Source organism: Sturnus vulgaris, chromosome 1, assembly GCF_052056855.1.
Source record: "Sturnus vulgaris isolate bStuVul1 chromosome 1, bStuVul1.hap1, whole genome shotgun sequence".
Taxonomy (NCBI): domain Eukaryota; kingdom Metazoa; phylum Chordata; class Aves; order Passeriformes; family Sturnidae; genus Sturnus; species Sturnus vulgaris.
In genome coordinates this window covers 30835698-30851501 of record NC_142243.1, presented here as the reverse complement: position 1 = coordinate 30851501, position 15804 = coordinate 30835698, and the positions used below count along the sequence as shown (strand labels likewise).

At 40.0% G+C, this 15804-nt stretch overlaps 1 protein-coding gene across 5 annotated transcripts in view; it reads right to left on the bottom strand.

The window, feature by feature from the left end:
- Positions 1 to 3018: 3018 nt before the first annotated feature.
- Positions 3019 to 15804, bottom strand: part of ABCB5 (ATP binding cassette subfamily B member 5) — a 38346-nt gene continuing 25560 nt past the window's right edge. For 4 of the 5 annotated variants that reach the window (XM_088162855.1, XM_014894364.2, XM_088162856.1 and 1 more), the window contains 10 exons: positions 15538 to 15615; positions 14935 to 15018; positions 12823 to 13026; positions 12020 to 12120; positions 10585 to 10725; positions 9935 to 10091; positions 7512 to 7709; positions 6388 to 6594; positions 5231 to 5377; positions 3019 to 4703 (listed from right to left, as the gene is read on the bottom strand). In XM_088162855.1, the coding sequence (XP_088018981.1) occupies positions 4506 to 4703; positions 5231 to 5377; positions 6388 to 6594; positions 7512 to 7709; positions 9935 to 10091; positions 10585 to 10725; positions 12020 to 12120; positions 12823 to 13026; positions 14935 to 15018; positions 15538 to 15615 (1515 nt within the window). In that variant the 3' untranslated portion in view covers positions 3019 to 4505. Of the gene's footprint in view, positions 4704 to 5230; positions 5378 to 6387; positions 6595 to 7511; positions 7710 to 9649; positions 9753 to 9934; positions 10092 to 10584; positions 10726 to 12019; positions 12121 to 12822; positions 13027 to 14934; positions 15019 to 15537; positions 15616 to 15804 lie in introns of those variants that run through there. The other variant, XR_015802959.1, reaches the window with a different exon arrangement.

Below are 15804 nucleotides of genomic sequence, written 5' to 3'. Positions count from 1 at the left end.
AGGAAGGCTTAGCAAGTTTGCTTTGGAGCTTGGGATACTGATGTCACTGAGCAGCAGGGGGATAACTCCAGCGGATGTCTGAGCTTCCCTAAGGGCACGACAAATTATTATTTCCAAATGGAAAGATATGCTTCAGTTTCTGGACTTAACTGCCGACCAACCAGGTAGGCAGTAAAATGCTAAAATCAGATAATTGCTAGGGTTTCAGGCAGATAGGAGCTGCCTGCACTCTGGATAACAAGGCACACCACAGAGGCAGATGAAATCAATCCAGTATAAATGATTCATTTACTGAGTGCAGTGACCAGTTTTCTCCTGAGAAATTTTTGTTAATAGTAGAAAGTAATCCTTTAGCTTTGCTATTGTTTTTGTCACTTCTCCTCTCATCTCTGTCTGCATTTTTCACCAGATCACATGGTGCAGCATCTGTTGTGTGTGCTAGAAGGGTGCTTGAGGAGGAAAAGCAGTGCAGGCAACTGGAAGAGAACAGTCAGGGAGAGCCATAACCCTGGAAAATGTCATGGCAATGGGCAATCTGTGGTGAAGCTTGTATATAGGACAGCTGGAAGGTGATAAATGATAACAAGGCAACTGGATTCTTCTACCTTTGCATCTAAAACTACCAGTCATATACAAGTACAGGATCAGGATTAAACAAAATAAGCCCTTCAAGTACATTTCATAAGAAGAAACTACATGGATGCTGTTTGTGACCTTGTTGCCCAGGTCTTTCTCTTATTTACTACGTTGATGATCTTAGAAGCACTTTAATATCTCAGACATGGTGATGTGTTTTACAGAAGTCTGGTTTGTCTACATGCAGCAGCAGGGATACACAGTAAGGAGGTAAAGCACAGGCTTTCACCCATTGTTTTGTCCAGTTTATTAGCAGTTTTGATATAGTTCTAGTGATTGCCAGACCACATTCCTCTAATATTATCCAAATCCATTAAGAAACAGAAGAGTTTGAAAACACCTTGGAAAAGTTGCCACTGTATTTCCTGCTTCAGCAAGACACAGCCACATCTCCAGATAAACGGTATGAATTTTTCTGCTCTCCATGGAATCACAGGTTGGTTTAGGTTGGAAGGGACATGGAAGATCACTTAGTCTCAGCCTCCCCACCATGGGCAGGAACACCTTCCACAGACCACTTTGTTCACAGCCCCATCCACCTTGGCCTGGAACACTTCCAGGGGTGGGGCATCCACTCTTCTCTGGGCAGCCCATGTCAGTGCTTTACCACCCCCATAGTAAAGAACTTCTTCCTAATATCTGCTCTTAGTCTACTTTCTCAGTTTAAAGCTATCACCCCTTGACCTACTACTGCACATCCTTGTAAAAAGTCCCTCTCCAGCTTTCTCATCAGTCTCCCTTAGGTAAGCTGTTTTTTTTCTCCTTGGAAAAGTTGAGTTCCCTGGGCAGAGTGCCCATGATTGCAGGCAGGAGATGAGCCTTAAATGGGGGCCAAGCTGGAGAACTGCTATAAAAATTCCACACTTATTTGACCAAGAAGAACTCCTTCTTCCTGGAAGAAACTCCATTTGCCCCACCCCTGGCAGTGATGAGGTGGTAGAGAATACCCTTTGGGTCCTGACCAGGCTCCCTCCTGGCTACTGCAAAAACGAGCCTTGTCCTGGCCAGAACCAGGACATGGTTATAATTACATTTTTCTCCTGAAATGTTTGTTCTGTGCTTCTTTATATCCCAGGTATCAGAGTTCAAAATCTCCCCATACCATGCACAAGTGCTAATGTTCTCCAAACGTGCTTACAATATGTTGAGTCACTGCTGGTGTCACTGGGGACCTCACCCCTAAAATGACTGCCACAAGGATAGGGGTGAAGGGAACACATTGGCCTGTGCTTGCCAAGGAGCACCAAAGGCCTCATTCACGACTAAAAGAGGAGCACTTAGCTCGCACATTTGCTTAATGCCAGCACTGATCTAAGTCTCCTATGGAATTATTAAGATATGAATTCTCACAAAAGAGAGAGAAGACTTCAGAGAAGGCATTTAGAAGGCATGTTGAAGGAAAAATTTAGTGTTTACTCGGTGGAGCCAACAAATCCTTTGTTAGGATTTTTAATTTTCCTTCTGATTTCTATATCATATAGGGCTTGGTGCTGAAAGAGGTGCTTTTGACATTTCTCTCTTAATATAGGTCTCCTTTTAATCAGAGCATAGCCAGTTTGCAAGCTCTATGGGCATATCCAGCCAGGAAGGTGACTTGGATGGTCTGAAATAAACTCTCAGAGTTTACTATTATTGCCTACAAGCTGAACATATTTCTCTTTATATCTCATGGAGTCAGTAAAGTCATCCAGCTTCATCTGTGTGCTAATAGGCAGGCACAGCAGGTTGAAAAGTAATGGATACGATGCACGCTGAAGTTACTTCCCTTTTTCAAAATTGAGAATCAAAATCTAGTGCTTGTAATTTTAACTCCAGTATAGAAATAAGACAGGGAAAAGGGAATTAATTTGAGCCCACATTAGATAATTGGGAATGTAATAAGGGCAGCAGTTCTATAGTATGTGCCTATCACTAGAAAATTAAGAGATCACACAAGAGGGGGGCCTGAATGAATAAAAATTCCTCTTGAAACAGTCTCTGAGAAAAACTGTGAGGGAGAACAACTGTATTTATTTTGGCAAACCTGAGATCAGATTTCATTCTCTGTGTTTTATTCCCCTTGTAGGTCTTGATGCTGGAAAATAATTGAAATGAGCAAAGGAGATGGTAATTACTGTAAGTTTGTCTGCTACAATCTGGAAATTATAAAGTACTGCAGGTTGCTCCAAGCTATAAATCCTAGCCCAAAGCCACGTGTAAAGCCTTGGAAAATTAAAATGCTGCAATTGGGTTTTACCGGCCAAAAAGCCCCAGCTGCTGAGTCACTCTGACTACAGAGTACATATTCTTCAACAGTTAAAGGATGTATTGCAGCACCCTGAGGAATATATCAGAAGAATAACAAATTATTAAAACACATGTATAAACAAGCTTTGCCAACACTTCAAAAAAATCTTTGAAATTATTCATAGAATAACAGACTCATTTAGAATGACAAAGACCCTTTAAATGATCCAGTCCAAGTGTTAACCCAACACTATCAGGTCCACTACTAAACCATGACCCTAAGTACCATGCCTATTAAAAAGAAAGAAACTTATATTGAAAACAACTTTTCCTTTTTCCTATATTTTAAAGAAAAGCTGTTTACATGGCTGACAGGAGTCCATGCCAATAGATGCCATCCTAGCTCCTCACAAAACTTCTGAAATTATCTTGATGGATACAAAGAATGACTAAACTCTGTTAGGTCAGCATGTGAAAAATACTAAACAAAAAAATGGTATCTTTTATGCAGTTTATTTTGACATGGAAAGGTTGTAACTGTTTTTGTCTGAAACAGAGTATTGAATATCCAAGTGATGCCTTGGGTTTTAGCTTTTATATTTTTCAGAATCTCTGCTGCTTAGTGTGTAACTCTGAAACTTCATATTAGATGTTAGTAGGTGTTAATAAGTTCTCTTCACAGGGTAGTTAGACAAAACAATTCCTTTCTAGCTAGAGAATCAAGGACGACTGGTACCCAAAAAGCATAAACAATGGCAAAGGAAAGGGGGTAAGCCAGGGGGCTGAGACTTCATAGCCTGGGGCTGTGGTTGAATAATTGACCCCAAGTTGTAGATGAACCAAAACTTATAAAAGTGTAAAAACTCGTGACTGGGATCCATCTTGGATTTGATTTGGGTGTAGCCCCAGCTGGGGTCTTGCACTGCCCCAAGTGTATCCTTTCAGTAAATACCTATTTTATTCCTTTTGCTCTGTCTAGTCTCTGTTCCAGGTCAGCCTTTCCAGGCAACACAAGAAATGTGTGAAGCACATATATGTATATATGAGAAATGTGGCATAAAGTAGGGGACCAAACCAAACCCATGCTTCAACATCCTTCTCTTTAATGTATTTTTTTTTTTTTTTTGGATCTCAGTTTTCAGTAAGAATTGATAATCATCTTTAACTAAAGAAGACTTTATGACTTCATCTGGCTGCAGAAGACACCCAAAGAGCAACCCCAAGCACCAGGTTGTTGTTTATCCATGATGCTTTACTGATGTCATACTGTTATCACCTTGGTCTATGGCAGCTGCTGGGGGCCAGGGTTTGGGGGGACAGGGAGAGCAGGGTACCCACCTGAGCTGTGGGTGAGACTACACCAGGTCTGACCCTCCAGAGCATGTGACAAACCAAACTGCTCAACTCATTCAGTCCCCAGGACTCCTCTGTGTGCCTTCTGTGCCCCAGCACCAGGCATGTATGGCTCATCCCCATGGATGTGTGGGCCAAGGACTACATTGGATACAGAAAGGAGGCAGCAGCACAGTTCCTGCTCAGTCGGCACAGACACAGCCAACAGTAATCCTCTGTACAGCTTTTCATGTCTTCCCGTAAAAAAACCCCACAAAATTAAAATAAAAAAAATAATTCAGCAAGCAGCACTAATTAGAGACTTGTGCATTAACAAGGGCATAGTAGTGTCCTTCCTTTGCCAGCAGCTGGCTGTGGGTGCCCTGCTCGACCACCCTGCCGTTCTGGATGACCACGATGATGTCGGCTGTCTGCACGGTGGACAGGCGGTGAGCAATGACGATGCAGGTCCGACCTTGCCGGGCGTTATCCAGAGCTTTCTGGACAATCTGCACACAGACAACACGGCAATGCTGTTAGCATCTCAAAAGGCTACCCCTGTCCTAGGAACCACATCTGATTTCTCACTCTCTCATCACCTGAATACATGTCCTACAGATACACAGGTCAGTGCACACAGGAGACTTTACTCAACAGGACTTCTCACTGAGGTCAGTGAGCCTCATCAAACAAGTGTGAGACATGGAAAAGTGTGTTCTTGGGCATCCAGCTCAGGTCAGAACACAAATTCAGTATTTACCATCAAATACCTCTGAGAGGAAGAGAGCTGAGGAGTATCAGATCAATGTGGAGTTTTATATTTAAAGTTTCAGTTTTTTTCTACTTTCTATTTAGTAAATATAAACAGCTTTCTAGTATAGTTCAATTCAAACATTTCAGGTGGGAAAGCTACTGTGATACACCTGATTTGTTTCACAATTGAGCATCTGTAGCATGTTTGCTTTAATTTTATTCTACAGAAAACAATTAGCCATGTACATAGGCATAAGTATTTCACATAATAATCATGATTCACCTTTTCACTTTCCGTGTCAAGAGCAGAGGTAGCTTCATCCAGAAGCAGAACAGCAGGATTACGAACCAGAGCACGGGCAATTGCTATTCTTTGTTTTTGACCTCCAGAAAGTTGTGTTCCTTTCTCACCCACCCGGGTATTATATTTCTGGGTGTTAAAAAATAATAAAGATCACCAGTGAATACTCTTAGAGAAAGAAGATTAGAGAAGTAAATTTATTAATGGATATTAAAGTTAAGCATTTTCATCTTGAAAGAAAGAATAGTGCATGTGGTTTTAAGGAAACTAAGGCTTTATAAACACCTCTAGTACAAGCAGTTATAAATACAACCACATATATTCATACCCAGTCTGAAAATTTACTCCCTCAAAGGCTGGAATAGGTCTTGAATGGTATCAGCAGAGAAGCATCCACAGAGCATATAATCATAAGATTAACTAACAATTAAGGCTTCCTGACATATACATGAAGAATTTGATGCTGCATTGCTTGTGAATTAAGATTCTCAAGCATTATTAGTAGTAATGAAAATGAAATATTTTTCACCATTATTACTTCAGTTTCAGGTACCCAGAACTACAGTGAAAACACACTATCAAAGTATTTTTCCTTGTTAGAACCAAATTCTTGTCAGGCATGAAGGTCAAATGCCATGTCATTCACTTTTGATTTACTTCCCCTTTGTACTTTTTAAGAAACACTCCCTGTGCATATACATTCAATTAGAAATATACTATTTTGTTTTACTAAATTGTTTTAGAAAAATAAAATGTCTTTATCAGAATAACTTGAAACATTTCTGCTGTCAAAGGAAAAATATATAAAAAAATATTATGAGCACTTACTTATACATAGAACATCCTTGCATTTCCCTCTCCCCACATGCCCCTCACCCCCCAAATATTCTGGGTTGTCTACCACTGTAATAGTGGAAACATTGGTTTGTTGTTTTTTTTTTTTTGTTTTTTTTTTTAACAAACTAAAAAGGATTTTGAGCTTGAAATACACTGACATTTTAAAACATAAAGGCTATTATATTAGAGGAAACAAAAGTGATTATTTTTAATTTGACCCATGCAAGTAAGCACTACCTTGATATCTCTATATCATTCCAAATATATAATCTCATGGTGAAGAAAACATCACTGTCTCTTACCTCTGGCAGTTTTTCAATGAAGGAATGAATATTTGCTGCTTTAGCTGCTTCTTCAATTTCCTCCTGACTAACCACCCTACTGTTGTCTCCATATTGGATATTTTCAGCAATGCTGCAGTCAAACAAAATGGGCTCCTGTGACACCAGGCCCAGCCTGGACCTCAGCCATTGTAAATGCAGAGATTTGGTATCAAATCCATCTGCTAGCTAGAAAAAGCAAAATAAACATGATGCCAAGCTCTACTGAGCTCATCCACACATACCTGCTGTAAACAGGAAACGTGAATTCTAAGAGAAAGCCCATTATGTGTTATCTTACCAGATGGAATCAAGTAAATTTTTTGCATGCTAAATGGAAAACAACCAGCGGAATAGATGAAATATTTTCCTGCATTTATTTTTATTTTTGTGTTGTTTTGCTTCCATTTGCTAGCAGGCAGAAACAACATGCAGGTAACAGGTTGTTCTTGTGGTCCTTCCAGCCCTACTGACCACAAGAAGCACCTGGAAGCTCATGGGAAAGCCTGTCCCTTAAAAAGTTGAACACAACAATAAATATTCTCAGCTGTAGGCCTTTCAATCTTACAACCTCCAAAGGAAGTTTCTTCTGACTTTTTATACCCATTAACAGGGGTTGCACCAAAAAGCCATTGGGACCTCTGGATGGTGACACAGTAACATCTATATGAGATTACAGCTGTGTTATCTGAAGCATATATCTGTGTCCCTAATATATTAACTCACATCAGCAAGAACACTTACACACTGATAAGCAAGATACATTAATATTATGCCCCTGTCTGACCAGGGTGTGAGGAGCCCTAAGGAAGAAGTGCAGTCAGACATGGTCATTCCTTTCCTAGGAAGATCTGTGACCTGAGGAAGCACACTGTGCCACATGGATGCCACTGCTCATACATGTGGGCAAGTGCACAGGGTGGGCAATGACAGGGCTTGGGGGTTGCCTACAGATCCACTGGAGGCACATCTCAGTACCTCACACCTCTAAAAAAAGGCATCTCAACAGAGGGACTGCCAGGCTTGTCAAAAGCCTCTGAAACCTTGGCAGATAAAGAGTTCTGTAGATTTAATTACTATTAACAGCCACACAAGTCTATTCTTACCACTTGTCCTTCCACAGGGTCATAAAATCTCTCCAAGAGCTGAATGGATGTGCTTTTGCCACAGCCGCTGCTTCCTACTAATGCCAGAGTCTGTCCTTTTTTGACCTTCACACTGAGACCTTGCAAAACCTGAACTTCAGGCCTTGTTGGATATACAAAATGGACGTTTCTGAATTCAATGTTGCCTTCAAAATGGCTCTGAAAAGCAGTAGAGAGTTCACATGCTCATATTAACATTTATTAGCCTTAACTATAACAACATTTATTAAGACTTGGTTATTAAAGTGAGAGATCCAAGAAAGTTTGGGAAGGTGTTTTTAAATCTGCTTCTGAAATTCTTTGAAATGACATATTGGACTGAGCATAGTATCTCTAGTGATAGGATGTTCTGTAAGTCACTACATCCTTTTGGAGAAGTTTTCTACATCTCTTGTGTCTATTTTTCAATTCATCTTTGAAAAGCATATCACAGAAGCACAGAACAAGCTGAACTGGAAGAGACTCTCTAGGATCAGAGTCCAGCTCCTGGTCCTGCACAGCACCATTCCCAAGAGTCACACCATGTACCTGAGAGTGTTGTCCAAGCACTTCTTGAACTCTGTCGGGCTTGGTGCTGTGAGCACTTCCCTGGGGAGCCTGTTCCAGTGCCCAAACACCCTCTTAGGAAAAATAGACAATACCCAGATTTTTCATTTCTAATACATTTAATTGAGACAATTCTACTTGTAGTATAAACTGCATCATTTGCTTTCCTCATCTTACCCTGCAGGTAGCAGAGTTTGAACAAATGTAACAGAAGGTCAAAATCAGAGATTAAGATAGCAGAGCTAAATTCTTCAGGGCACAAAGGACAAGCTGTGTTTTAAAAAGCAGTGATAGTTGTTAATTAGCCATCCTAGCCAGGCTGATATTTAAGCCCAAGTGGAAGAAAGGAGGCACATGCCAAGGCTATTGCCTGTCTTGTTCTTTGGGGTATGAGCCAGCCTCCTGCACATGCCAGTAGCACCACTCCTACAATGCTCTCACAGCAGGTAATAACGAAATTTGATGGACTCAAAGCTTTGTTTTGCTAAGTCACAGGCATCACTGGCAGTTAAGTCCAGTCTATACTAAAAGTGTTAAGCTTTATTTTACTGGAGACCTTCTGCCAAGACTTTCAATGTCTGTGCCAGAGAACTCTGGTTCAAGAAAACATGCAAGCATGCTCAGAATTTTAAAGGCTGAAAATCCTGTATATAAGCTGGAATTTATAGAAAATTGGATTATGGCTTCCTGAGTAGGAGCTACCATCTAAACCATTATGGGAAATTAAATTTAGATGAACCTGGATTGCCACTGTAATTCTTCCAGAACATGTAAATTGAAAGCACTACATGCAGAAATTTGACAAGAGGTGAGGTCAGCGTCCTTAATGACAATTTTGGTTTAGAAGTGAGGCTCTTTGGGTGTTTTTTGGTTTTTACTTTTTATTGTCTTTGCTTGTATCTTTCCTCCTCCAACTTTAGAGTAAACTAAATTATTCATTAAGCTGGTTTTGAGTTCATAAGAGTACATTTTTAATTGTAAAAGTTTCCACAAATGAAATAGGGTGGCTTTTGGCAAAGTGTTGTCTGTAAAGGAACTAATCTCTCTTATTTACAAAATAAGTAGAAAAATAAAACCCTTACAAAGATAACAAAACTTTTATTGGAACTGACATTATCAGTATTTTCCTGAAGCCATTTACATTGTTAGTCAGTAGAATGAAAAGTATTTTTTTAATCATTTAGAGAACAACTATCTTAAAGGCCATACACTTTTGTCTGAAACCCAGAAATAATATGGTCCCTAAATAAGTCAGTACCACTATTATTATACTGTCTGTCTTTTGACAGAACCACAGAATGGTTTAGGTTGGAAGGGGCCTTAAAGAACATCTAGTTCCAACCCCCCTGCCATGGGCAGGGACACCTTTCACTAGACGAGGTTGCTCAGAGATCTATCCAGCCTGGCCTTGAACACCTCCAGGGATAGGATATCCACAACTTCTCTGGACAACTCATTCCAACCTCTCAGTGAAAAATTTTTTTCCTAGTATCTCATCTAAGTCTACTCTCTTTCAGTTTGAAGCCATTCCCCCTTGTCCCACCGCTACATACTCTTGTAACAAGTCCCTCTCCATCTTTCTTGCAGGCTCCCTTCAGGTTGCAATTAGGTCATCCTAATTCAGCATCCTTTTGTGACACCCTAAGAAATAGGCATCTGTGAATATAATTGCCAGTAATAGATAATTACTAATTTAGTTTGTTGCAACATTTTTTCCTGTGAAAAAAGAACACTTACAAAAAAAAACCAAACAAAACACCCAAATCCCAAAGAAACAGATTTCAAATACCACCCCTCCCTACCCCCAAACCCCCATGCAAAATACCACCAACCCTTACCAATTTTTCACCTTGTTCACTGTAACTGTCAATAAGAGGTTTTCTGTTCAAAAGCTGAAAGATTCTTTGGGCTGACATTCGAGCTTTGCCGTAGTCTGGTGCCATGGAAGAAGACTGACCAACATTCATAGCTGCAAACACGACAGCAGAGTAGACTCTAAAAAGTAAAGGACAAAGCATAATTGATTCCAGGTAGAACAATGCATTCTTTTCCTACTGCGTAAAACATACCCTCAGAATAAAGTTTTTTAGCACCTTTAGGTTATGATATTTCTGGAGCTCCTCACACTCCAAGACGTCATCCAGTGTTAGGAAGGTCAGCTTGTTCTCATAGCTGCTTTACAGCTGAGCAGTGCTATCATATCCTTTCTCTTTTTAACACCCTCTGCCTGGAAGGGATGTCAAAGGGCAAAGGCTTCTCCAGAGCAGGTGTGATGAGCTTGCTGCTCACTCTTACTATTTTCACTGCCCAAATATGCACCTTTCCCCAAAACAGTCCTTAATGCCCAAAGAACACTCCCAACCAGACTGAATTCCTGGATTCCCATGCACCATTACCTTTGTAATTTGATAAAATAATTTGCATGCATTGAAATCACTACACTGCTTACTGATTTTGATAATTTTTATGTTTTATGAAGTATACTCACATAAATACATTTTCAAAGTTGGTCAGACAATTAGCAATGAGCCACGCTCCAAATCTGAAGGCTGCTGCATTAATAAAGTACTCTGAACACTGACCTATTCCATAGGTAAATCCATAGAAAGGGGCTTTTCTCAGAGATTTTCTGATAAAAGAAGAGACTTGTAAAAAAATAAATGACTTGTAAAACAGAAACAACAGACACTGGCTGGGAGATAGAAAGACTTTTGTAATAAAATTTTCAAGCAACCCAGCTCACCCACAAAACCACAACAAATCAGCCCACAGCACCCGCACTCACAAACAATCCTTGCCAGACCCTAAGAGCCCCTGGCTTCATGACACAGAACCACCCTTAGGACAGAAAGCAATGAAATCCTTGATCCTCGGTTATGTTACATTGAATCCCCTTCCTTTGCTTTTATAGCAGGGTGGGTCACTAGAGCAGTTAGTTAAAATGAAATAAGTTAATAACTACCCCATATGAGCCATTGTATTACGAAAACAAACAGCTCCAGCCTGGCCTAAGAGCTGCCTGCAGGCTTCCACCAGCTCATCCCATCTGAGCAGAGCAGGGGCTCATTGCTGGGTATCCCCACAGGAAATCAGACTTTGCCACTATTTCCCAATCTATCCCTCTGGAAAGGTTTCATTTTGTATAGCTAATTGAACACACACCAAATAAAAATCTGGTGAACTCTCTGTCCTCATTGTTTAGGATGCTCTCTGAGGAAGAGGAAATCTCCTTTCTAATCTGAGCTGTAAATCAGACCTGTGACAGTCCAAGCAATCATCCTGCCCAAATCTGGGCTCTTAGCAGTTCACCAGACATTGAATTTTAACACTATTTTGGAGGAGGACAGATTTTGCAATAGATCATTTTCAATTCCTTCTTTTACATTAGAAGCAATTTAGATTTTGGGCTATTTTATTTAAATAAAATAGAGCTAGAAAAATCTGGCAACCGTGGTGATTCAAATGCATTTCAGTGGAGAAAAGTCAGTAGAATGTAGTGGATCAAACAAGGGAAATGTATGAAGTTATTTTCAAGGTTCAAAGTCATATGAGGGGAATAAAACTGGTTTATGTTATAAAGGGTGTGGTGGAACTGTCAGTTCCTAAGTTAAGTAGTATCAGTGCAATACATTGATAAGGAGTGAACATATATCTTATATTGTAGGCAAACACAGTATTCTGTAACACATATGCAGAGAATGCAGTTTATAAAGTGTTTGCATAATAAAAGACAAATCCTTCAAAAGTTCTTTTCACTCTGCACATAAGAACATATATTAAAATATAGAGACTATACACATTTCAATGCTATATGAACAGCTATTTATATTCTCCCCAGTCTTTTGGGTATTGGTTAGGTTCCAAGAAAGGTATTTACAGTAAATCTGGAAGATTGAAATGCACTGTAAAGAAAGAAAACCCACCTATATGTATGATTCAAACTAGCAACATATCTTTCATAAAATGCTTCTTCCTTGGTCAGTGAAGCTACAGTTCTTATGTTTTCAACTGTTTCTGTTGAAATCTAAACAAAGATAATAAAAAAATAAGAGGTACAACTCATTACTCTTAGAACTGCAATCTGCAAGATATCTTCTGAGCCCTTGATTTCTGCTCTCGCATTATTTTAGATCAGAACATATTTGCTTAAGAATAGGGATCAAGGTAAAGAAAGTCCTGAGAAATGAAATTATTCATCAGCATTGTCTTCCCTAACCCATAGGTTGTGGCCCTCATTAATGAAACCAGATTTAATAAAATGAGGACAAGTACTAGTAATCTGGACACAGCTTGCTCTTTTGCGTGGACTGCTTCTGTCTCCTGGAAGATCACTATTAGGTGAATAAAGACAGTACCCTGAAACTCTTGAGCACATTAATGGCTTGCCTTTATGACAGAATGAAAAGCTATCAATGCTGCAACACTTCTGGCTGCAGCAGAGCAGCGCAGGGCCTGTTGCTCATCCTAGACACAAGGTGCACTGGTGCTGTGGCTGCTTCTGCTGCCACTGCCCAGAAATCCACTATGGAGTCTTTCAGATGCATTTTTATATTCTAATTTGCAGATGGTTTGTGTTATCTGTGTTTTGCTTTTCTTGAAGATATATAAACGTTCCCCTCAACACCCTTCATTTATCTTGGACAGTTGAGTCAGCTATAATACAGCTGCAGTGTTGTTCTTAAAAGTGATCTCACACAAGCTCTGTAGATAAAATTGAAGAACTTACTCTTCCAGCCTCTTCCAAAGCTTTTTGGTCTTCTGCAGCATGACCAGCCATAGAGCTGGCATTCACAGCATTTGCACCAGCAACAAAAGGAATGCAGGCCAGGACAAGCAAAGTTAGCTGCCAGCTGTATGCAAATGCAATAACGATGGCAGTCACAAGGGTAACAACAGTCATAGTCATCAGTGCAAGTCGGCTTCCAGTTGCCTAAGAAAACCCCAGAAGCCCCCCAAATATATGTAATTAGATTTTTCTTTTTATTGCTTAAATTACCTCTTCAAATTACTGTAGTCAAGGCCAAAGGTTTGGCTGGAAAATTAAACCACGTGTAATCACGTGTGTGGACATTATGCACCAACTTCTGTAACCATTCCTGGAGATTCCTCACACCTGCCAGCATTCAGGCCTTCAAGAGGTGTTAATGTAGTCTAGAGAGATGGATGTGACAGTTGTTTAATGATTTCATTTGTATCTGGGACTTCACACACTACCCAAGCTAGAGAAAATGGTGACCACTGTGACGGTAGAGCAAGTTGGCAGTTAAGTGACCAGCATTAGGAAAGAGGAGTTTGGTTCTAACAACAGCCATCCACTGAGACCCTCCACACTAACAGTGGTGAAAAATATTCATCCTCAGCTTCTTATATTGCTGCACTTGAGATTATGTTCTTAGAGAAAGGAAATCTGAATTTGGCCACCCTGCAGAAATGCTTTATCTCAGTGGGATAATGAGTAGGAAAGATTAACTCTGACTGAAGAATTCTCACCTCCTCCCAGCCTGTATAACCTTTTCATCAAAAACTTTTCAAAATGAGAGCTGATTAGTATCCAGCATATGGGTGGCCTCTGATCTGCAGAAAGAATTTCTGCAAATAGCCCTGTGGAAATAGCTCATCTTCCAGAGCTTGGCGTGATGGTAAAAACAAAAACCCTTGGGTGGGAAGCAAATATTCTTTCTTTTGCCAAAGGCTTTCCTGCCCTGAAAAGACTTTTCTTGTTCAATAAATTTAAAATATTAATTAAACCAATGCCAAGGTGAATTGTTGCCATATGTTCTAGGGGTTGCACATAAAGATAGGTTTGGAAACTTCAACCAGAGCAACATGAGGCATGGTACTGACTTACTGACATCTGGCACTCCAAAGAACACAGTAGCTCTAGAGACCCATTCATGCCCTTTAGTTGCTTTTTGAAGTTAGGGAGCTCTGTGCATCCCTCCTTTTTACAGCCCTCACAGGGTGATAGACTTCATTGCTACTGAATCAAACAAACTTTAAAAGATGAAAATGACTACATTTGTCAGAGACTATTTTATCCCTGCAAGCCCACAACGAAGGAGGGCTGGAGAGAAACAAAAACCTATAGAGACTGAAAAATGTAGGGGTTAAAGGATTAGTGATATACAAATCTGAAGAGGGGAAAAAGGGCACTAGTAAACTTCTCCCCACAAATCCTGCACTGATTTTTTTTCCCCTGGAAAGAAACAGGAAGAAACAGCAATGTTTGGCAGACTGTCAGGTTCTGCTGATGAGGTGAGCAGTTGAAGGAACTGTGCAGAATTTGCCATATTCTCTCACCAGTGGCCACCTCTCTCACACCAGCTTCTTGAGTAGTTCCCTTCCTTGGCCATTGCCCTCCATGGTGCTTTTTAATTATGTTGATCTATTTCTGTTTGTGAAGCACATTTTGTGGCAATGGGAAGAAGAATTCTCTTCACTGAGGTTCCTCTGCAAATGCAACCTGTGTGGCATTCAGGTGACACTCATAACAGGGTGTAAAAACCTGGGGTCCAGTGACTGTGCTCCAAGCATGTATGGAGATTTCACTTTGGTGAAATGGTCTACAATTATTATATATTTAGCTTAAAGACTTGCAGGGAGGTACATGAAAGGTACATGAACATCTGCTGGGTTTTTGATAGTTGTTGTAAATTATCAGCTGGGAAACCATTTCCAGTGTGGAACATGCTACCATGCTATGTAAATGCATCTGCCAGTCTGTGGGGTAGATTTTCTACTTTGTTTTCTGAAACAATATTGGAGTTCCTTGCCAATTGCAATTAATATTTGCAAAGAAAAAGATATTTAAAAAATACACATAAAAGAATCAACATACGCCTTTAACTTGGGAAGCATCTGTAGCAAGACGAGTTAGCAGAACACCAACAGCATTTTTCTGGTCATCATACCATCCAATCTCCTGCAAGAAAAGATATTGATTTTTGTTTCAAAAGATTACATGAAAGTACAAAACAGGATGGCTAACTGAATATTCTCTCTGTCTAGTCAGCATTTCCAAGTAAACAAAAAGAAAAAGCTTAAAAAAAATTATTCTTTTGTGGACATCTAATTGTTCATAATCAAAGTGTTCTTGGCCGCAATGTTTTCCTGAACACGCCTATTTAGAAACTCATAACCCCTATTTACTTAGACATTCCTTAGTCCTGTTAAGGAACCTGGAAGAGGTTAACTGTTCTGTTACAAATTACCTATCCCATCAGCTATAGAATCATAGAATAATCCTGAGTTGGAAAGGACCAACAAGGATTTGTACACACAGAAAGGAAAGGAAGCTTTTTTATTTACAAACACTGTGGTAGGTCTCTTTCTTCCAATCACCAATTTACTGTCTTCTGGCTCCTTTCAGATGTTCCTATGAACACACAGGTTCTAGTCCACACCCACTGCTCTCTCAATATCCTAACTGCCTAATTCATACCTGCTGAAGTAATGCTCTGAAGGACAAAGAGCGCAGTCTCATTGTTAGGGCTTCCCCAGACTTCCCAAACATGATTCCCTGCAGGAGGAAAAAGAGTCACATTTTCTCATCTGATTCTGTAGCTCTGTTTATAAATCTGCACAACAAAAGCCATCACTTCTACAACCTCCTGTGAATATATGTCCTGGGAAAAGCATCATTCACATTCCTGAACCTGAAACTTGATTTTCTCACAGAAATAAAGCAACATAGCAAAGAAGGCATCTA